A 22,206-nucleotide genomic window follows, 5' to 3' on the forward strand; every position below is an offset into this window, starting at 1 on the left:
GGACTGGATAGTAGGGAGGCAGATCACTTGACATTTGCCCTGTTCTGTTCATTCCCTCTGAAGCATCTGGCACTAGCTGTTGTTAAAAGACAGGATACTGGACTAGATGGACCATTGGTCAAACCCACTATGACCATTCTTATGTTCCTAAAGGCCTACATTTTCAGTTTAAGTCTGGGAAGAATCTGAAACAATAGGGGAAATGATTTCCATTCAAGTCCACAGAGACCTCATTACAATGCAAATATAATGTCAGAATGATTTTAATGCAAGTCTACAAAGATACTAAAATCATTTAAATGTACAACTGGAGACCTTTCCACAATGCCATTAGGATGTGATATTAACATGTCAAAACAATTTCAGTGGTAATCCATGGAGAATCCATTAGGATGCCATTATATTCTGAAAGCATAATGCCAAATATGGTTGTTTATATCCAAATGGAAGAAAGGTTTTAATTTACTACACACACAAGTGTTCCAAGACTTTATTATATTGTTGCTATTGACAATTTATTATTATTATTATTATAACTATTAACATGGCATAATTTAAACAATGTGATAACGCAAGACTAAATTCCCTGCTTTTGTTATTGTCTGGTAATTGACTAATACGCCAGCTACGTTCTATTTGGAAACACTTTTACAGTGACAAATAGAGGGATAAAAAAGTTTAAGCCCCACTTCAAAAAGTCTGTGCCTGTTATGGTGTAATGGTTAAGGCACTAACCTCGGATCTAGTATATTGAAGTTCAATTCCTACTTACATCTTCACACTCTAAGTCATTAATTTCTGTGTGCCTCAGTTACAGGGCTGCCCAGAAGGGGGGCAAGTGGGGCAATTTGCCCCAGGCCCCACGAGCCCTGGACCTGCAGCAGTCTGGGTCTTTGGCGGCATTTCGGCAGCAGGGGGCCCTTCAGTGCTGCCGAAGACGTGGAGCAACTAAAGGGCTGCCGAAATGCCGCCGAAGACCCGGACTGTCACCGGGTGAGTACAAGCGCCGCAGCTCCCCTGCTTTGCCCTTGAATCCTCTGGGCAGCCCTGCTCAATTATTCATCACTAAAATGGGAATAATAATTTTTTGTCTTTTCTATTTAAAATTGTTGTTTAAACATCTGTTTAAAATTGTTAACATCTCAGATCTGAGTTTGTTTCTGAAAATACATGTGCACAGGGCCTAGGAAAATGGGGCTCTGATCTGAGTGGCTAGAGTAACACAAAAAAACAATTATATGTGAGCTAAGGCACAAACATGATTCAAACAGGAAATCTGAAAGTGGAAAGTTTAGAATAGAGTAAAAAGTAGACTACTCTGAAATATTTGTGTAATGACACCCACAGCCAAGTCAGCTGCTGAGACAGAAGCAAGAACTGCTAAAAATATAGGTTTTGATAGCTTGAGCTACAGGACCGAGGCCTGGATCTCCAATGATTTCAATGGAAGCTAGGAGCCTAGGCAGAGCTCAGAGGCAGTAGCTAATTCAAAACCTTATTCATGGCATTGCCACAACAGGAGGACACAGATTCATGGGTTATGTTCATATCAAACCTCTAATATAGCCTCGATTTGAATTTCAATACAAGCAGACGACAAGGACAGCGGGTGTTGACACAGTGGGTGTTCAACCTCCACTTTAACTTCTGTCTCCCCCACCCTTTCCTCACATAATCACCTCATTCTCTCTAAAACTGCTGGGATCTGCTCTCTTGCAACCTCTTGCACATATATCCCCTTTGCTTGGGGGACTTGGGGCTGGTTGAGGGCCCTGAGGGCCAGGGCCAGCTCCAGGCACCAGCGTAGCAAGCTGGTGCTTGGGGCGGCACATGGAAGGGGGCAGCACATCCAGCTCTTCGGCGGCGGGTCCCTCGCTCCCTCTCGGCGGGAAGGACCTGCCGCCAAATTGCCGCCGAAGAAGCGGCGGCGGAAGTGCTGCAGATCGCGATTTTTTCCCTCTTTTTTTAGCTGCTTAGGGCGTCAAAAACCCTGGAGCCTGCCCTGCTGAGGGCAGGGTTCCCCAGAGGTTGGAGTTTGTCCAGCTCTAACCTCCATGACCAATACCAAGTGCTGGTCTCTTCTAAACCCTAAAACCAAACTGCAGAGATCAGTTTCTGAGCTGTGTTATAGTAGCTTCACACATCTCTAATGGTGCTTTCCCCACACAGATGGTGCTTGATATCAAATGGAGATGACTCTGTTCAGTAGCTATCATGGGTCTCAGTCTCCTACTGCAGCAAAACTCCCAGGAAGGGACGGATGGTTGGTCTGCAAGGTTTGCTTCCTATCTATCTTCCCTTCAAGGGGATGGTGCTCCTGACCATGGTTTGTATCCCCAAGGGTCCGCTGGGAGCCATGCTGCCACTGGCTTACCCCTGTCCTCACCGTCCTCGCTTTCAGGCTGGAAGGGAGAGAAAAGTCAGAGGGAGGGTTAAAGGTTTATGAAGAGGCTCAAAGGAGAGTATGATGCATTGAGTGGCTGCTCCCTAGCTCTCCAACATGACTCTACAAATATAGAGAGACCCCAACATACAGTATGCATGTGGAGGGACCTTTGATGAGCTCCTGGAGTGGGAAACAGCATGCCATTAATCTGCTGCTACCTTCTTTTTCTCTCCTCTGTGAGCATTGTTGGATTCCATCCAGCCCTGGGAGATTCTGCAGCAAAGGAGATTTAGGTTAGATATTAGGAATAACTTTCCAACTATAAGGCTAGTTAAGCTCTAGAATAGGCTTCCAAGGGAGGTTGTGGAAGCTCCATCCCTAGAGGTTTTTAAGAACAGGTTGGACAAACCCCTGTCAGGGATGGACTAGATTTACTTGGTCTACCTCGGTACTGGGGGCTGGACTTGATGACTTCTCAAGGTTCCATCCAGCCCTACATTTCTATGATTCCCATAGCTTTGTGTGCATGAGCATTGTAAATACTGTAGAGAGAATCGAGACAGATGGGCAGAGTTATATGTGAACATAGGTGAGGCGTTTCCCTCTCTTTTAAAAGGAAAAATGCCCTCTTTGGCTGGAATTATCGTTTGCTGCATTCACACAAAAGCCACTAACAATGACCTGGGCCTTGCAAATATAATCTTTCAATTCCAAAGCCTTCGGCAATGATAGTGTAAACCCTGAATCAATACTTCTGAATTAAAGTCAGGACAAAGTTGACTGGCCAACATTTTGGACGGGATTTTCAAAAGGTCCATCGCCCCTGTCTGCAGGCAAAATTTACACCTAAAATATATGTGACCTGACAAAATGAATTCGGATTCAAATCCGATTCCTTGCAGCTCCAGTTAAATGTTTGCTCCCACAACTGGATTGGAAAATTTGTCCCTTTCCATTGAAGAACTTCTTAAACTGTAGCACTTGTTAAAAAATGTCAAAGCTGGACATTTTTTGATGAGGAAAAAAAGGAAAAATTTCATCGTGAAATGTTTCCCATTTTCCTACCAGTTCTATGGCTCAGTCTGTTTTTCCAGTCCTTTCAGTCAACTGTGCCTTGTACTTGTTGTGCTCATTCTCTGTGTTGCAATTTCTTCATGTCTATGAATTTGTCTTAATTTAGTTTCCTCTTCGTGGACCTGGTGCTGCAAACACTCACACACATAGCTCTAGGACTGTAAGGATTCCGCACATACATTCACACTGGGTCAAAATGTTCCAACCGGGTGGTTTTTTAACCAAAAAAATGCAATTTTATTGAAAGTTGGAATATTTTTTGAAAATATTTTGATATTTTTTTATTTTTAGTTCATTTAAAAAAAATAGTTTAATTCTGGTGTTTGAAAACCCAAGACAGAATGAAAATGTCCATTCAAAGCAAAATAAAAAATGGTGTCCTGAGTTTTTTCATTAAAAAAAAAAAATCAAAATCTTCTGCAAAAAAATGTTAAACAAAACCATTTGATTCAAATTCTTCATGGAAACAAAATTGGATTTTTCTACCAGCTCTACATATACATGTATGGGTTTGCAGGATCAGAACTTAAGTTTCCTGTCCATTAGACAATGGAAATAGGTTGGCTTTTGTTCTTCACCCTAAATGTAGTGGTGAGTTACAATTCCAGTATATGCCTGCCCCCTTTTTTTTTTTTTTTAGCATCTACTGTAATGGGGTATGTGCTTTCCCCTGCTAGTCATGCACTTCTCACCAGAGGTGTAGAAGACGGCCCATAGTTATCACTCTTTACTTACTCAACTGTATGTTTATACGTTGTCAGTAAAGTTGGTAATATGTTAGGGTTACCATATGTCCGGATTTTCCCGGACATGTCCGGCTTTTGGGGGTTCAAATCCCCGTCCGGGGGGAAATCCCCAAAAGCCGGGCATGTCCGGGAAAATCGGGAGGGAGGGATGGAGGGCTCGGCCGGGGCCTCTTTGGCCGGGGCCGGTGCGGTGCCGGGCCGGGGTCGCGGGGCCGGGGGCATGGTGCGGGGCCGGGCGGGGAGCCGGGGGGCGCGGTGCCGGGAGCCGGGCGGTGCGCCGGGCCGCGGTAGCGGGAGGGTGCGCCGGGCCGCGGGCCGGGCCGGGGTAGCGGGGGGGGGTGCGCCGGGCTGCGGGGCCGGGCGGGGAGCCAGGCCGGGGCCAGCGGGGGGGTGCGCCGGGCCGCGGGGCCGGGCGGGGAGCCGGGCAGCCGCCGGGCCGCGGTAGCGGGGGGGTGCGCCGGGTCGCGGGGCCGGTCCGGGGTAGCGGGGGGGGTGCGCCGGGCCGCGGGGCCGGGCGGGGAGCCGGGCCGGGGCCAGCGGGGGGGTGCGCCGGGCCGCGGGGCCGGGCGGGGAGCCGGGGGCGCGGGGCCGGGCGGTGCGCCGGGCCGCGGTAGCGGGGGGGTGCGCCGGGCCGCGGGCCGGTCCGGGGTAGCGGGGGGGGTGCGCTGGGCCGCGGGGCCGGGCGGGGAGCCGGGCCGGGGCCAGCGGGGGGGTGCGCCGGGCCGCGGGGCCGGGCGGGGAGCCGGGCGGGGGCCAGCGGGGGGGTGCGCCGGGCCGCGGAGCCGGTCGGGGATAGGGGGGGGTGCGCGGGGCCGCGGAGCCGGTCGGGGATGGGGGGGGTGCGCCGGGCCGCCGGGGGCCGGCAGTGCTGGGCGGGCCGGGGGTGGTCGGCCGGGGCCGGCACCCCAGGGCCCGAGCCGACCCAGGCTGGAGCCGCGGGGGGCCAGCCTGGGCCGCGCCTCCTCCCCCCACACTCCCCCTTACCTGCTTCAGGCTTCCCGCGAATTAAATGTTCGCGGGAAGCAGGGGAGGGGGCGGAGACTTTGGGGAGGGGGCGGAGTTGGGGCGGGGCCGGGTGCGGGGCTGGGGCAGGGCCGGGGGCCCCGTGGAGTGTCCTCCATTTGGAGGCACAAAATATGGTAACCCTATAATATGTGCCCTTTATAAGAAAATTACAGGAAGGAAAGGAGTGCTATTTTAAAACAGACAAAATGAAAGGTCAGCACAGCATATCACACATTAGCAAAAAGTCAGAGCCTATTTACATAGTCTTTAAGCGTTTGATTAAAGATTTTCTAAGGGAACAAGTTTGCTGGCTGACACATGTAGCTTTTTAGGGGTCATCTTGCCCTTGATCCTTCTGAATTTGCCCCCAGAAATACCAAAGGAGAAAAATGCTGCCATGGAAACCAGTCATTGTTATAATGAATACATTCTGGTTCCTAGTCAGGTGCCCAGGTCTTTGGCAAACACTAACTTCCTTTAACAAAAAGAAAAACAGCTTGTCCCCAACAGGGCATGAAAGGGACCAGTGGCTCTAATGTTTTCTAGCAAGCTGAGGGTTAACTTCATTTTCTGCAGCTCCCACACAGGTTTACAGAGTGAAGTAATGAAGCAGGGCTGAGGCTTGAAGGCCCAATCAGGCCTTCAGAGGAAACCCAGGAAACTCTATATAAGCAGCTACCTTACAAAGCTGAGCTTCTAGGGTCCCACCCTGCTGCTGAGTGGAGTGGGTGGAACTGCACTTTGTGTGAGTCTGGGTTTAGGTTAAAAACTGCTTGTGGTTGTAATCTGCACACCCTAAGGCATGAGTGAAGACCTGGAACATGTACTTCCAGTCTGCCTGTCTTTACTTTAGAGTCAGGAAACATAATGAGAACAAGAAGGAACACATTTAAAATCTTCTCTCAAGGGAAGAGTGAGAGAGCACTGTGTGTTTGTGTGTGAAATGCTGTGTGGCAGCTGTGGTGAACTAACTAATTGGGGGTGCAAGCGGGCTGGGGTGAGGGGTCTCTGTACGTGGGACCTGTCAACTGTATTGCTAGCTGCAAACATTCAAAAGCCACGAGTGAGGCCGTCAAAATCATGAGCCTGGCTTAAAAATATTTTAAAATATTTTTTTAAATATATTTAAAGTTTACGTGTCTTGTGGCTTTAGAACCATCAGCGTTCACATTCAAGCTGATCTCTGCAACCATGAAAGCTAGAAACTTTTTTTAAGTGAAAGCTGAGATTCTGGTATATTCACAGGACTTCAGGGCCTAGGGCTGTAAGAAAAACATCAAATATTGTGAGACTTGCAATGAGAGTGGAAGAGTTGGCAACAGGATTAAACGGCAGGTTGGCAGGATTAAACGGCACTAGTGACATAGCATCACAGACAGGGGGGGAAATACTTTGCTGTGGAATTCTAGTTTGTAGGATGAAGTTTTACATTTGGAAAAGTTCCTTGTTTGACCAAATCACTCACTCTCCCCACTTGCACTTCACCAAATTACAGTTTAACAGCTAGCCCAACTAAAAATATAGGAAGGAGAAGGGAGCAAACAATACTCCAGAATGAACAACCTAACCAAAACAGAAACTAAGAGTCTTCATATTCCCTGGTGAATGTTGAAGAGATGAGCATTTGAGATTCGTAGCAAGCTCATCCGAAGAAGTGGGCTGTAGTCCACGAAAGCTTATGCTCTAATAAATTTGTTAGTCTCTAAGGTGCCACAAGTACTCCTGTTCTTCTTCTTGTAGCAAGCTCTGCCTTTCTCACCCTTTCCAGATTTGCTTTGTGTCCCAATGTGATCTATAATGAATCATAGATCAAAAACAACAGCAGCCAGAGAGCTAAAAGAAGATGTGACATTTTGTAAGGTGTGGTGGTGCAGAACATTATGCATGACTTGTAGCCTAAATGTCCGCTCCTTTGTAACTTGCAGCACTGTTTGAGCTTGCCAAACAATAGTTACGCTCATAATTTTTATTTTCTCCTGCCAATCCCTCCTTGAGTGACGCACTCTTTATTGTGTTTAAGTAGGTTGTATCTGCATACTAGTCTACCACATGCCAACTCATTTCAAACTTTGTGATCTTTGTCTTACAAAGCCATTCTGAGTGGCATGTCCCAATACATGCAGATGAATTCATTTTAATAATTGTGCCTTTGTAACAATACAGTTTATTTAAGCAAAACCAATAACTTTTATATATCAGCAAAATAAAAAATGTAATGGCTTTCTATGTATAACTCAGTCCAAATTTCATATCAGAGGGTCTGACATCTTTCCACATTATTAAAAGGAGTGTGTGAATTATAATTATAGATAATATAAAAGAGATTATAAAACATGGTTGGGACTCGGGTGACCTGGGTTTTATATCTGGCTCTGTCATTAATCAGCTGTGTGACTCTGAGAAAGTCACTTTGCCTCTCTGTGCCTCAGTTTCCTCCACCCTTTGTTTGGAGTGCCTATTTAGATTGTAAAGGTACTTTGTTTATGTAGTTTCCAGCACAATGGATTCTTGTTCTCAACTAAAGTGTCTAAAGCCTACTGTAATACAAATAATACTTAATAATAATGAACATGACATTGCCTAACCACCACTGTTTCTGTAAAGGAAAATCATGCTGTGTCTCCCTAGCAGAATTTTTTCTATCTATCCATGTAGGGGCTTGTCCAGCTTTCATTGGGGTGGTATCTGAGTGCTTTTGAGGGAGTCAGCAAATTTAAAGGACGAAGGAGAACTGTTGATTTATCTGGACACGGATATAGTAGCAAAATGTGTGCCCGACCCAGCAATCTGAGAGTACTGCTGCACAGAGATGTCCAATGGACTTGGGATGCAAATCTTACTAAAGAGTTTGTGAAACTAAATGAGTTAATTAAAGAGGCCCCAATCCCAGGGCCGCCCAGAGGATTCAGGGGGCCTGGGGAAAAGCAATTTCGGAGGACCCTTCCATAAAAAAAAGTTGCAATACTATAGAATACTATATTCTCGTGGGGGCCCCTGGGGCAAATTGCCCCACTTGCCCCCCCTCTGGGTGGCCCTGCCTAGTCCTGAGGTACTATGACAGTAAGCTCTACAGCCAGGTCTACACTACAAGCTTGGGTCGACACAAGTTATGGCAGCATAAAGCCATCATAGTTAGTATATCACTTGTGCCAAGTTATCCTCAGATGACTCCAAGGAGGATCTCGATGCAGTCCTCTTAAAGCAGTATGGTCAAAACTGGACCATACTCAAATACTGGAGGTCAAGTGGCTTATGCGTCAAAGGTGCTAACAAAAGTTGAATGTCGATATGCTCAGAGAAGAAGGCTTTGACATTAGTCCATGTGTGTAAGAAGTTTTGTGTCTTTATTGCCGTGAAAAAGCGACAGAGTCCTGTGGCACCTTATAGACTAACAGACGTATTGGAGCATAAGCTTTCGTGGGTGAATACCCACTTCGTCAGATGCATGTAGTGGAAATTTCCAAAGGCAGGTATAAATATGCAGGCAAGAATCAGTCTAGAGATAACGAGGTTAGTTCAATAGCAATGGATTTTTCACCTTCAGTCCATTTGGTATGATGTCCATCCGTTTGCATTTGGAAAGGAAGATGATATCTGTCTGTACTTGTGCAAGTTTCTTCATGAGGCTGATGGATTTCCACTCCATATCGCTAAATGCAGTGCCTTGCATGGTGTCAAGTATCACAGGGGTAGCCGTGTTAGTTTGGATCTGTAAAAAGCGACAAAGACGACAGTGTGAGCTGAAACTGACCATAAACCACTTATTATTGCCAAAAGAGCCCTTCCCTTCCCCTTCTCCCTCCCGCCGAGAATACAGATCTTAGTTTTTCACTTACAAATGTATGATTTGCAAATCAAATACAAGCCTGGGAGAGATTCGATGGGGTCCGACACTCTCTGGAGAGCATTCAGCCAAAGTACCATGGAGCAAAGTCCAGAGCTAGCCATTATGCATGTCAATTTGATTTTAAAAGAAAACTCTCGGGTCTCACAGGCCATGTGGACTGTGATTTCCAGAGCAGCAGCTCAGGATGAGAACCTGCAGAAAGTGATTAAAGCTACTAGCCCAGGGTGACCAGGACAGCATGTTCCCAGGTCCTATCACCGATTCAGGGGGAGCTCTCGCTCCGAGGTAGGATTTTGTTTAAAGACACTAGGATGGTGATTCTTAAGGTGTTCGAGAAAAATATATTGAAAAGGATACATGGAGGTCATTTAGAGATTGTAAAATCTAAGAGAAGGCCTATAGACCTTTTTATACTGGCCTCAAATTTACCAGTGCTTTGAAGAAGTTTTCAAGCCTTGTTGCATATGCTAAAAATACAGACTAAGTTGAGCGAAAGAGCCCATGTTGGTGGCATAGGAAAAATTGGCCCCATTGGAGCAAAGTAGGCATAGATTTCTTTGTTGCCTGGAAAAAACTATGCCCTCATTCATGACTTATTCTCACTTCTCTGAAATCGCTTTACTGGGAGGCTTTGTCTACACCGGCAACTGAACGACGATGTGTGAAAAAAACACACCCCCTGAAAGACAAAAGTTTTGCAGACGAAAAGCGCCGGTGTGGACAGCGCTTTGTCGGCAGGAGTGCTCTCCTGCCAACAACGTTACCACCACTCATTGGGGGTAGAAGTGTTTTGTTGGCGGGAGAGCTCTCTCCTGCCGACAAACAGCGGCTACCCTGCGTGCCTTTTAGCTGCATGGCTGTAGCAGCACAGCTGCGTCGCTAAAAGGTGCGTAGTGTAGACAAAGCCTAAGACACCACGCTAAACAGGTGATTGTGCACGTCAAACCTATTTTTGCTAGACCTGGTGTACTTAACCTAGTAATATCTGACAATGGGCTGCACTTGAGTGGATGTGAGTTTAAGCAGTTTGCAGTAAAGTCTGAGTTTAGAAGCTCGTCCGCAATCCAAGGGGTTGGTGGAAAATGGTGTTTATAATAGTAACGTGGCAACTGAAAAAGGCTGTGGATTCAGACTCATATTTAGCACTGTTAAACTACAGGATGGCATCAGTGAAACGTGTTTTGTCACCTGCAGACATTTTGCTTAACCAAAAACTCAGAGCCTGTAATGAGTGAAGCTGACATCAGAGGGACTGGGGATCTGTAGAAGTACAAAGAAACAGATACAGCTAACCAAAAAAGCAATATGATTTGGGTCCCAGGAGCTGACACCATTCCATGAACATGGTGCAGTGTGCTTCTATGGTCCACAGGACCAACCGTGTGAGTGGCTCAGACCCTTCAGGAACCGTATCCGTAATATCCATGTCCCAGCATCTCTAATGAAGGGAGGCAACATCTGAGCTAAGACCCAGAGAAGCTTACTCAGGAAGCAGAACAGCTGCACCTAATTTTCCAAAAAAGCACATGGAAAGAGGGCAGTCTCCTAGGAAGGTGGGTGCTGCTTCCAGGAGGAAAAAAATAAACAATCTTCTCCACTCCCTGAGTGATTGCTGCAGATGCACCATTTTTGGCTTGGTTGCCTTGCGATTCCTTGCATCAGGCATCTCCCAAGGACTTCATGAAGGAGCTTTAATTTGAGCTGACTCTAAAATAAATCACCAGCTCTCTTTCCCAGGAACAGCTTCTCTCTTCTGTACCAAGAAGGATTTCTGGTTATTTGGGGGGAAGACTCTGGAACTAGGTCTGGCCTTGTTCACCTTCTGCCTCTTTCCTCTCCAGCCCATTATGTGCAACACCCTTGCTACTCCTCCCTGGAACTACTGCCAAGCAGCTGGCTGTTTTTCTCAGCATTTAGCAAAGTATTTACCTCCTACTTTCTTTCTCCTCCCCTCTTCCTGTGGCATGGGCTGATTTCCTGGAACTGTTGGAGAATAAGTTTCCACTTCCAACATAAAATGGACACATGCGCGCACACACACAGTACAAGCGGGAACTGTATCCAGGGGCAGCTCTAGCTTTTTTGCCGCCCCAAGCACAGCAGGCAGGCTGCCGGTCCCGCGGCTTCGGCGTACCCGCCGCCGAATTGCCGCCGAATCCGCGGGACCGGCGGACCTCCCACAGGCATGCCGCCGAAGGCTGCCTGACTGCAGCCCTCGCAGGGACTGGCAGGGCGCCCCCCCTCCCCCCCCCGTGGCTTGCCGCCTCAGGCACGTTTGGAGCGCTGGTGCCTGGAGCCGCTGCTGACTGTATCCCCTCTCAGGAGCATAACAATTTGTGAGTTATAGGGATTGAAGGACATAAATCCACACCGTGTAGAGGTCAAAGCATAGGGGTTTATTACACACAGCGCTGGCGGAGTGTCACCTGGCTTATTAGGCTCAGAGACACTGTCAATTAATTGATTACAATGAAATATATAGATTTTCCATGGGCGGGGGAAAGTGACGGGGTAGGCAGTTCCACACCCCGGGATAGGTTTTGCAGCAAGACAAGATAGCACAATAGCCAATGGTTAAAAGGTTACACAATGTCTCCGCCCATGGTCTCAAGTTAGCAAATTAACATTTGATTAATACTTTGATAAAATGTTATTAGTATAAAATATATATGTTGAATTCTGATTTGGGGTCCATAGGAATGGAGTAACTCCTTTGATTGTCCGACAGGTACATGTCTAGGGGATAAAGCAAAGAAACAGTGAAAGCATATGAAAATAGAGATTGTCTCCTTTATGTCTTAAGGCAGGGCATTGGTCCCTTGGAAGGGAGCCATATCATTATAGTGACATGTGCCAATATTTCATAAACTCAAGGTTGGATCTGTGGGAAGACTGTTTTCCCTTCAGGAGAAACACAATAGGAACAGGGATCCTTTGTTCAATTTGAAACATTGGATGAAACATAATTATTCAGTTATTGCTTCAACATCTGGCATTTCTACTAACCAAGCAGATCTTAGTAAAGGCAATGTTATTTTGTTTACCCCAGCTTTCTCGTAGCTGATCACTATTAGTTAGGCCTCTGGTCTCCAGACCAAACTCTGGACTTCGGGTCTGAAAAAGAGCTGGCACAATCCATATATACCAGGTTGTTATATAACATGCACATGGATTTTAACCCTTCAGGGATGACTGAGTGGTCAGACCAGAGGAGTAGTCAGACCAGACATTCCAACTCAGACACTGACTACCTCTTTGGTCTTGGACAAATAATTTAACCTCTCTGCTTTTCCCATCTGTAAAACAGAGATTGATAATATGTACCTGCCACAGGAGGGGGAGAGGGGTTGCAAGGGTTAATTATTTAACTGTTAGATAAGTGTGAAGATCTCCATGACTGAAGGATAAGGAAAGAGAGAGGCCAGATAAAGGGAGGAACCAAAAAACTAATGAAATGACTGTACTAGCTAAGTTCTTCTTCCCTAACAGTTGCTTTATCTGTATTACTCAGAGAGATGAAGAACAGGCGCTGACAGCAATTGAACAAGAGAAAGAAGTGACCGCTCTGCCCCCCAAAGAAGCTTGCAAATGCCATAAAGAAGACTTGGCAAAAAGTTTACATGTAAGGCTCATTACATAATGGATAACCGCACTTTGTGGAAATACAGACTCACCCAAATATCCCACATTATTTTACTCAGAGAGGGGACCAACCTGTAAAATCCATGTCTAGTTGTAGATGCAAACTTCCTCATGCATCTGGTGGGGTTCAGATCTGTCCTTTTCATTTGGGTGGCTTTCTGAGACTTAACAGTTGAATAATTGATTGACTTTGTTCTGATCAGTGATGATGGTGAGTTAAGTGAACTTCTGAACCGCAAATGACACACAGCACAGCACAGACAACTAACTGCTCTTGGTCCATCACCAATGGGTAGAGGATTTAGCACAGTTCTGCAAACTTACATGCAAGATGCACAGCTCTTCAGGTGTGACACTCTGTCCCAGCTCAGTTCAAGCAAATTTGTCATAAAATCTTAGTGTATGTAGGACACAGGACTGGAAGGGACCTGCTGGGTCATCAAGTCCAGTCCCTTGTTATTGCAAGCAACCCTGTCATGTAATCCCTTTCATAAATTTATCAAGCTCCATCTTAAAACTTGTTAGGTGGTTTGCCCCCACTATTCCTACTGGGAGCTGCTCCATGATGGTTAGGAACTACCTTCTGATTTCCAGCCTAAATTAATTCATGTCCAGTTTATACCCAGTTTACACTCATATGGCCCCATTTTCTTCCCTTAGTCCCACAGCATTCCTAGCATCTAAATCAATGATATTCATATCATGGCTCTAGAACCATAGATGAGTCCCTGAAACATCACATAGGGCTATCACTGGGCCTGGATCATGTGATTTACACATAGCCATGTGTAAGAGATGATGTGGGGGAAAGCACACATACACACCTCCCTGGAAGGAACATTGGATTGCATTCTGCCTCTGGAGGAATATTTTAAATACTCAATTTATATTACAGTTTGCAATGAGGAAAAACGAATAATATGATGTAAGGAATATATATACATGATCATATATGTATGGAAAGAATATGCTGGAGGATAGAAATCTAGGAAATGCTGATCTGCTAAAGCTAGGGACCAGGGAATATTGTAGTACTGAGTATTTTATCTAGTTTTTAATGTTTAGTTTGTTCTCCACTGCTGCCATCTCTCAAACTTGCAGACACAATTTATTTCCATGTTTGTTTGTTCTTTTTTTTATTTGGCAAAACATTGACTATTTTTTCTTGTGTTTCTACTGAACCTAGAAGTTAGTTATTTTCTTAGTTGATTTTTATTTTGTCATTCATCAAATGGCATCACAAATCTGGAAATTAGGGTGACCAGATGTCCCGATTTGATAGGGACGTTCCCGATATTTGGGGCTTTTTTTTGTATGGGCTCCTATTACCCCCGACCCCATCCTGATTTTTCACACTTGCTGTCTGGTCACCCTACTGGAAATAGGATTTGTTAATGAATTTGTACTCCCTCTGCTGGATCTATGATAGTAGCTTCCAAAGATTTGTGGTTGGTACAAAAGCAGTGGTTCTCTTTTATTGTTGTTTTTCATGTCTGATCGTTCTGGATATTTGGTCAGTGTTGTACACCCCACACAGATAAATGAAAGCTGTAAGACTTGGTCAAATATTAGACCTGAACTTCTGGCCAAATTTATTTATTATTTTGAATGCAGCTTGATTGCATGATGCAGTTTTCCTGGATCATATTACACTGATTTTAATCTCTCGCCAGGTTGATTTACAAACTGGACTCTCGGAATTTTCTGTGCTACAACGCAGAATAACACATGGCTGGAATGAGTTTATAGTAGATAATACAGAACCAATATGGAAGAAATATCTAGACCAGGTAAGGATTACATGTGTAGCTATGGTGCAGCCCATTAAAAGGCGATTTCAAATTTCTGTGGTATGCAGTAGTACTCAACAGTGAGAAAATCTGTTCTGATTGGATCTGAGCACTTCCGTATATTAGAAATTGTATGGCTTTCTATGGCACTGTCAAAGTTCAACTCAGGACTCAGTTTGTCAGACCACTCTGTTTTATTAGCACAGCGCTCTGCTAATAACACTCAGCTAATGTGAGCACCATGCAAGATTCAAACAGTCTTATTTATACAGATAAAAGGGTGCAAACTAAACAAAGGGACAGAGAGAGCAAAATGGTAAAATTTGCCTGGGGCACAATATGCATATCCTGCTTCCTTATTAACTCTTATCGATCTAAGGCTAATGCTTCACCAATCACCCTTACATGGAGCAATTGATTAACAGTTAACGTCTGCTTTCCTGACACCTGGATTGCAGCATTTCTCATTTCTACTTAAAGGTACATACAGGATTCTTTAATTTATTCTATTTCTTTAATATAATTCATTTCACTTTCACAGCCCCAATCCAGCAATGAGCTCTTCATAGAGACCCAGGGACCCACTGAGCCTGGGGGGAAATCATTGCAAGATCATGGTCCATATTTGTATTACATGGAGATAGATTTAAAGATCCACCCTTTTCTTAAGAGGCTGTACGCTGTGTATAAATCAAGAGCCTTATCATTCTTTGCACCAGCTGCAAAACAATAACAATATTGTTATTGAATAACAATATCCATTTCCTTCTCAGGCCAGTGATAAAAGAATGACAGGTTGTATAAAGAAAGTGATAACAGGGACATATTCTGATTTCAGTTACGACACATTTCAGTGAATGAAACTGATGAGCACTAAATCTTCAGCAAGAAAGGATGAAGTTTAAAGCTCAGATGAAAGTTAATTTCAGCTCTTGTGCTAGTGTAATAAATGCAATATTGCGATATCACTTTGAAGATCGAGTGATTCAAATAATGCAAGAAACAAACTATAGGGGTGGTGTCTTTAATCTTATTCTTCCTAGGCTGAGTTATCCTTCATTAGGTGCACATGGAATCTCGTGTGTATTAACGGATCTCACAAGCTGAATGTAACTTTCGTCTGTGCCTTGGAGCTTTTACCAGAACTGGGATTATTTTTTGATAGAGATTTATTGTTTTGATTTTTCTTACTAATCAGTTTTGTCTTTGGCTTCACTTTAGATGGATCCTAAGGATTGTAAATTTTGTTTATTTTATTTAAGGGTTCATTTTTGTTTCACTGATTTCACCCCCCCTCCTACTTATTCAGTGTCCTTTAAGCAGCTTCATATAACCATAAGTAAATTTTCTAAGCTTGTTTCTAAAGCATTCTTTGCACCTAATTAAAAATGACACATTGGTGCTTTGCCCCTCACCTGCTTGACCCTTTTAACAAGGGATTTTCTTTTGAGGGTACAGAATGGATTTTTTAGTACTGTCATGCTCTCTAACAACCCTTCAGTCTCCTTGAAAGTGTTACTTGTTGGAGTACACAATTCACACTCATAAATTTGAATGACCCGTAACATGCATTTTTAAATTTCACAATGGCCTGGCTCCTTTCACTTACTGTATTTTATGCATCTATGCCCAATCTTTTGTTAAGAATGGGAACTAAGGACTTGAGTTTCACGATTGACTTCCTCTAAGGTGTATCTTCATAACCCATGGGGGGCGGGAAGAGTTTCTTTTCTTTATCTTACTTAACTCAATTACATCGCTTCCAGTGGTTACTAAGTGAGGTCAAGATTTAATCCATATTTAGATCCCTAAATAAGTGGCCAGATTTTCAAAAGACCCGAGCATCCAACAGTTCCTATTGATTTGCAAGAATGACGCAGTAGCACTAATTAAAGGAATTCTTTATCTCAATTACATGTTTCTTCTTATTTGTAAAGAAGTCCATCATTAAAATGTGTCATTAACAGGGAACTAATGAGTCTTATTTTTTTAAAATAAAATGTTTTTTTGAACCAAAATCTCTGATTTTATTTATTTATTTATTTTTAGTTTAAGAATCCACTCATTCTATTGCTGCTGGCTTCTGCTTTAGTAAGTGTAATTACTAAAGAATATGAGGATGCTGTGAGTATTGCAGTGGTAAGTTATTCACCTGAAAGTGGAATCACCTGGAAATTGAAGCTAGACAAATTCAGACAGGAAATAAGGCGTACCGTTTTAACAGTGAGCGCAATTAATCAGTGGATCAGGTTTATGGAGGATTCTCCATCATTGGCAATTTTTAAATTAAGATTGGATGTTTTTTCTAAAACAGCTGCTCTGGGAATTATTTTGGGGACGTTCTATGGCTTTTGGTCAGACTTAGATGCTCACAGTGGTCCCTTCTGGCCTTAGAATCTCAGAATCACCTGTAATGCAAGCACTGCATTAGCTGCAGTTAATATGCCTATGAATTTAATACCTCTTTCTCCTTAGGCAGTACTAATTGTGGTTACAGTGGCCTTCATTCAGGTATGTCCTAAGAATCCTTAACTTTGCAGCAGAGCTCTGCATCTCAGTTTATGGCCCATTTGGAGTAATCCTGCTTTTGTAACTTAGTTTTATGCTGCTCTCTCATAAGGAGTATCGCTCTGAAAACTCTTTGGAAGAGCTCAACAAACTAGTCCCCCCAGAATGCAACTGGTAAGTCATGCATAGGTATTCATTTTCTTTTAGTTCAGGTTGTGGGGGAAAAGCCAGATAATGAAGGCAACAATTCTGATGCTTGTGCATGTAATGAATTGCTGATAACTGTCTCTGGATGGGGCATTTTACGGGTGTCCAGTTGGTAATACATTGCCTTAGTGCATGCAATTATATCACCCTCTTATGACTTGCCCTAGTGCTCACAGTTGCAGGAATTCTCCTTTAGCAGAGATAGCTGAAGTTCGTGTTTCGGTGCTTATGTTCCTGGGTTTGAGCCCCGGTGATTAGCATGGGGTTTATATGTGACTAGCCAAAGGTTCCTTACATGTGATCCAAGGGACGAGCTAGCTTCAGTCAATATGACTGAGAGTCCAGCTACACCTGCAAGTCAAATATTGGTTTCTGAGTTGTGCAGTAAACAAAATTTTGCCAGTGAGCATATGTAAATAACCATCAATCCCAGGTTGGCATTTGTGCCTGATGGGCTGAGAAATGATCCTACTATATTTGTTAGGCTTCCCAACCCCCACTAACGTGCCCTAGGGGGAAAAGTAGGGTTTCTCATCCTATTTTATACACATCTATCTTATTTTCATTTCCTTTTTTTTTTTGGCCCTGTGACTGAATCCTTGAACTAATCCCCTCTCCCCCCCCCCCCCCCGTGTACCATCTTTGCACCACTGCTGTCTGTAATACATATGTACTGGGTTGTACCAGCTGCCAGTGACACCCCCCCCCCCCATCCCCCAAGGATAAATCCATCATCTGGAAATTTCTGAAGTGTAAGGATGGCCCAGACATGTCCCCTTTTCCTTGGATGCAACCCCCCTAAACTGGAAGCTGGAGGGACTGGCAAAGGAGTCACTACAGCACGTTTATACTATCTGATGATTCCCCAGTACAGGGAGAATCCTCCGCTGGCCATATTCTCTGGCATTAGGGTACCTTTGCCCTGGGAGACTCACAAAAAGCAACTCTAATGGATTGAAGGACCTGGCCCATTGGTGTGCATATTAGGAATTTGCATACACCCAAGTAAATCTCACCCTCAGAGATGTTCCAATAAGCTTCTTTCACAGACTAGACTCCTTCCTAGTCAGGGCCCAGTCCTTTCCCCTGGTACAGTCCCCATTAGTTCCAGCAGGCATTTTAGTTGAAAAGCAAGGGCTTTCTCATGACTGGGACCACCCTTGTTCTGCTCCACCCCCCTTTATAGCTTTGGCATAAGGCGGGAATCCTTTGTCTCTCTGGGTCCTCACCCCGCCTTCTAAATGGAAAAGCACCAGGTTTAAGATGGGTTCCAGTATCATGTGACGTGTTCACATGTCCTGTGAGACCCCAGTCTCCATTTTCTAAAGGGCTGGCCCACACGTACCCTGGAAGGTTTGCAAATAAACAGCCATTTACAACCAATTGTCCTAGTCAATGGGAGCCATCAAGATTTTAAACTACCATTCATGGCCAACATTTTGCATAATTACAATAGGACCCCAGAGTTACACTTCATTTTTCTAGCTTCAGATACAAGAATGATACATTCATACAAATAGGATGAATATATTCAGTAGGTTATAACCTTTGTAATGATACCTTACCAGAGACCTTTTGCATAAAGCAGGGGTCGGCAACGTTCGGCACACGGCTCGCCAGGGTAAGCACCCTAGCGGGCCGGGCCAGTTTATTTACCTGCTGATGCGGCAGGTTCAGCCGATCACGGCCCCCACTGGCCGCAGTTTGCCATCCCGGGCCAATGGGGGTGGCGGGAAGCCGTGGCCAGCACATCCCTCGGCCTGCGCCACTTCCCGCCACCCCCATTGGCCCGGGACAGCGAACCGCGGCCAGTGGGGGCCGTGATCGACCGAACCTGAGGCGTCAGCAGGTAAATAAACTGGCCCAGCCCGCTAGGGTGCTTACCCTGGCGAGCCGCGTGCCGAACGTTGCCGACCGCTGGCATAAAGCATATTCCAGTTACATCATATTCACATTCATAAAGCATATGGAGTGCAACATCATACTTGTGTCTTTCATACTTTGAAAATCAGCTCTGTCATGACCAATACAAATAAATGGATCATATTGAGGTTATAATTATTGTGTCAAAAACGAGGCGTGGCCTTTTCTACTTCAATGGTCCTAGAACTTTGTACCTTACAAATACTCTGGTTACCTTTGCCTATTTCCTCCAATGAATTTCAGAGAGTGGGCACCTAATCTTTTCAAAGGTGAACATTTAGTACAACAACATGGAAAAACACCAATTCAGTAATTCTACCTTTAAACAGCTTGCCAAGTATGATAGTTCCTTGCATCAGCCTGTAAGCAGTCTTTAAAGTTCAAACAGGGGGGAAAGCACTCCAATTCAGGATATTCAGGTTAAATGTACGTTATTACTGAAATCTAAAGCTTCTATAATCCACCCATGTGTTTGTGCATTAAAACTAAATTTGGGGTAGGAATATAATCTCCTTTCCTCATTCTTAGTTAGATGATAAACTCTTATTTAGATCAGAATATCTCTGGGGCAAGGACCTGCTCCTTATATTTGCCTAGCATGCTGTTTGGCCTATTTAAATAGTATCATTTTCTCAATGCAATGCAGCATAAGGGAAGGAAAACTGCAGCATCTTCTCGCCCGAGACCTGGTCCCAGGAGACGTTGTGTGTCTTTCTATTGGAGACAGGGTTCCTGCAGATATCAGACTGATAGAGGTAAACACCAGTTCACACATAAATGATAACATCGGTTTGCTCGTCTATATTGTGATAAAGGCTCCACAGAGTTACATTTTTAATTAGGTTACAGACCTGTTGGTGGACGAATCCAGTTTTACTGGAGAAGCTGAGCCTTGCAGTAAGACAGATGATCCCTTACTGGAAGCTGGAGACCTAACAACGCTGAGTAATGTTGTTTTCATGGGAACACTGGTGCGATATGGGAAGGGAAAAGTGAGTCCTATCTACTCTCCATATCATCCACCTCTAGACAATAGCTAGAGAAGCTTTTAAGTAAGGTCAGTATTTTGCATGATTCTCATTGCTATTTTCCTAATCCAGGGGATAGTTATTGGAACTGGCGAAAACTCACAGTTTGGAGAGGTGTTTAAATTGATGCAAGCGGAAGAGGTAAGGGACAAGAATTCTGTTTGTTTTGTTGGTACAGAATTGTGTGGTACTGTCGTGGGACCCGAGTCTCCATATTGTTACTCAAATACTGGAGGTCAAAGGGCTGTTTGTAGGGAGGGTGGTCATGAGCTACAGGCATTGCAGTAGGATTTAAGAGAGCTGGGTTCAAGTCCACAAACTTTGGTGACCTTGGGCATGTCATTTATTCTTTCTATGCCTCAGGTCCCCATCTGTGAACTGACTAATGCTTCTGTCTTGTCTATTGAGATTATAAACTCTTTAATGGGCATTTTTCTCTCACTGTGTATATGGTGTACAGTTCCTGCACAATAAGCCCCCGATCTCAGTTTGGGGTTGCTCCAGTGATAATAATTATGGCTGTATTTCTTGTCACTGATTCTACTCACTCACCTCATTTTACATAACAGAAACCAATTTTTCTCTTCACATTTCCAGACCCCTAAAACGCCTCTACAGAAAAGCATGGATAAACTGGGGAAACAACTTACCCTTTTCTCCTTTTGCATCATTGGTGAGTTTGCCCGAATGCTCTGTATAAACTATGATGCATTCCATTACGAATGTATTCCTGTGTCCCTGAAGCAACTTTTTCGAAAGGGCCCTTTCATGTAGAGTGCCTCCATTTTTGAGTGTCTGGCCTTGAGATGAGAAATCTCTTGAAATCCCTCACAGATCCTTAACTTCCATTTTTTTCAACTGGCTTCTCCTCCCCTCTCCTAGGTTTAATAATGCTGATTGGCTGGTTGCAAGGAAAGCATCTTCTCAGTATGTTCACTATTGGAGTGAGGTGAGAATTGGAAAGAACTCTTTTTATTATTACAGTGAAACATGTCCCGCTGAGTGGTTGCATTTAAGAGGTTGCTTGAGACAATGGAGGGCACTTCTTTCTGTGGGGGAAAAAAACCTCAGTACTTGTGTTAGTCTCTTAATATGTGGCTTGGTTCTGCACCACAGACGCTAATGGGAGTTTTACCATTGATTTCTGTGAATGTAGAATCTGTCCTTACTATTCATTTCATGACAAATGAAGGAACAAAAGAAAGCTTGAGGTTTTATTTTATTTTTATTTTATTTTATTTGAGGGGGGAAACAGACTGGTGCATAATTTCACTAATGTCCAAATTCTGCCATGAACATATTTCCACTGAGCAGTGCCTTGGAAGACATCCTCATAAGCATAGCCTTCCCTACCTTGATCCTTGCCATAAAAGTCCTGCAACGTCTTAGTAGGCAGCAATTTTAAAACAAACACAAGCAAGCACTTCTTCACACAATGTACAGTCAACCTGTGGAACTCATTGCTGGGGGATGTTGTGAAGACCAAAAGTATAACTGGGTTCAACAAAGAATTAGATAAGTTCATGGAGGATACGCCCATCGATGGCTATTCAGCCAAGATGATCAGGGATACAATCCCGTGTTCTGGTTGTCCCTAAACCTCCAACTGCCAGAAGATGGGACTGGATGACAGGGGATGGACCACTCAAAATTGCCTTGTTCTGTTCATTCTCTCTGAAGCATCTGGCACTGGCCACTGTCTGAGACAGGATACTGGCCTAGATAGACCATAGCTCTGACCCAGTATGGCCATTGTTCTAGTGTCTATGCTAAATTAAGAGGAATATTACATCTGCAAATGTTCGCCAATCTCTGACGTGTTTATAAAGCCAGGAATATTACATTTATACCTGACACATGGAAATACATGCACAACCCCTTAATCAAATACTATAAACCATCTGTTTGAGTAATATTTGGAAAATGTATCCTTTAGTGTTGCCATAGCTCTAAGATTATTCATTATCTAGCACTGTGTGGAAATAAAAATATGGATGGAGGACAGCATGGAAGAAACTAAAGTAGTTCAGTTTCATACTCACAATGGCTA

At 44.3% G+C, this 22,206-nt stretch overlaps 1 protein-coding gene across 3 annotated transcripts in view; it reads left to right on the top strand.

Moving 5' to 3' along the window:
• ATP2C2 (ATPase secretory pathway Ca2+ transporting 2) overlaps positions 1-22,206 on the top strand; it is a 52,711-nt gene that overhangs the window by 9,226 nt on the left and 21,279 nt on the right. For 2 of the 3 annotated variants that reach the window (XM_065567280.1, XM_008168644.4), the window contains exons 2-11: positions 12,570-12,680; positions 14,374-14,490; positions 16,540-16,629; positions 16,966-17,001; positions 17,111-17,172; positions 19,775-19,883; positions 19,971-20,120; positions 20,229-20,297; positions 20,754-20,829; positions 21,039-21,105. In XM_065567280.1, coding sequence (XP_065423352.1) covers positions 12,570-12,680; positions 14,374-14,490; positions 16,540-16,629; positions 16,966-17,001; positions 17,111-17,172; positions 19,775-19,883; positions 19,971-20,120; positions 20,229-20,297; positions 20,754-20,829; positions 21,039-21,105 — 887 coding nt within the window. The remainder of the gene's footprint in view (positions 1-12,569; positions 12,681-14,373; positions 14,491-16,539; positions 16,630-16,965; positions 17,002-17,110; positions 17,173-19,774; positions 19,884-19,970; positions 20,121-20,228; positions 20,298-20,753; positions 20,830-21,038; positions 21,106-22,206) is intronic. The other variant, XM_065567279.1, reaches the window with a different exon arrangement.

The sequence above is a fragment of the Chrysemys picta genome, chromosome 14 (assembly GCF_011386835.1).
Source record: "Chrysemys picta bellii isolate R12L10 chromosome 14, ASM1138683v2, whole genome shotgun sequence".
NCBI classification, from domain to species: domain Eukaryota; kingdom Metazoa; phylum Chordata; order Testudines; family Emydidae; genus Chrysemys; species Chrysemys picta.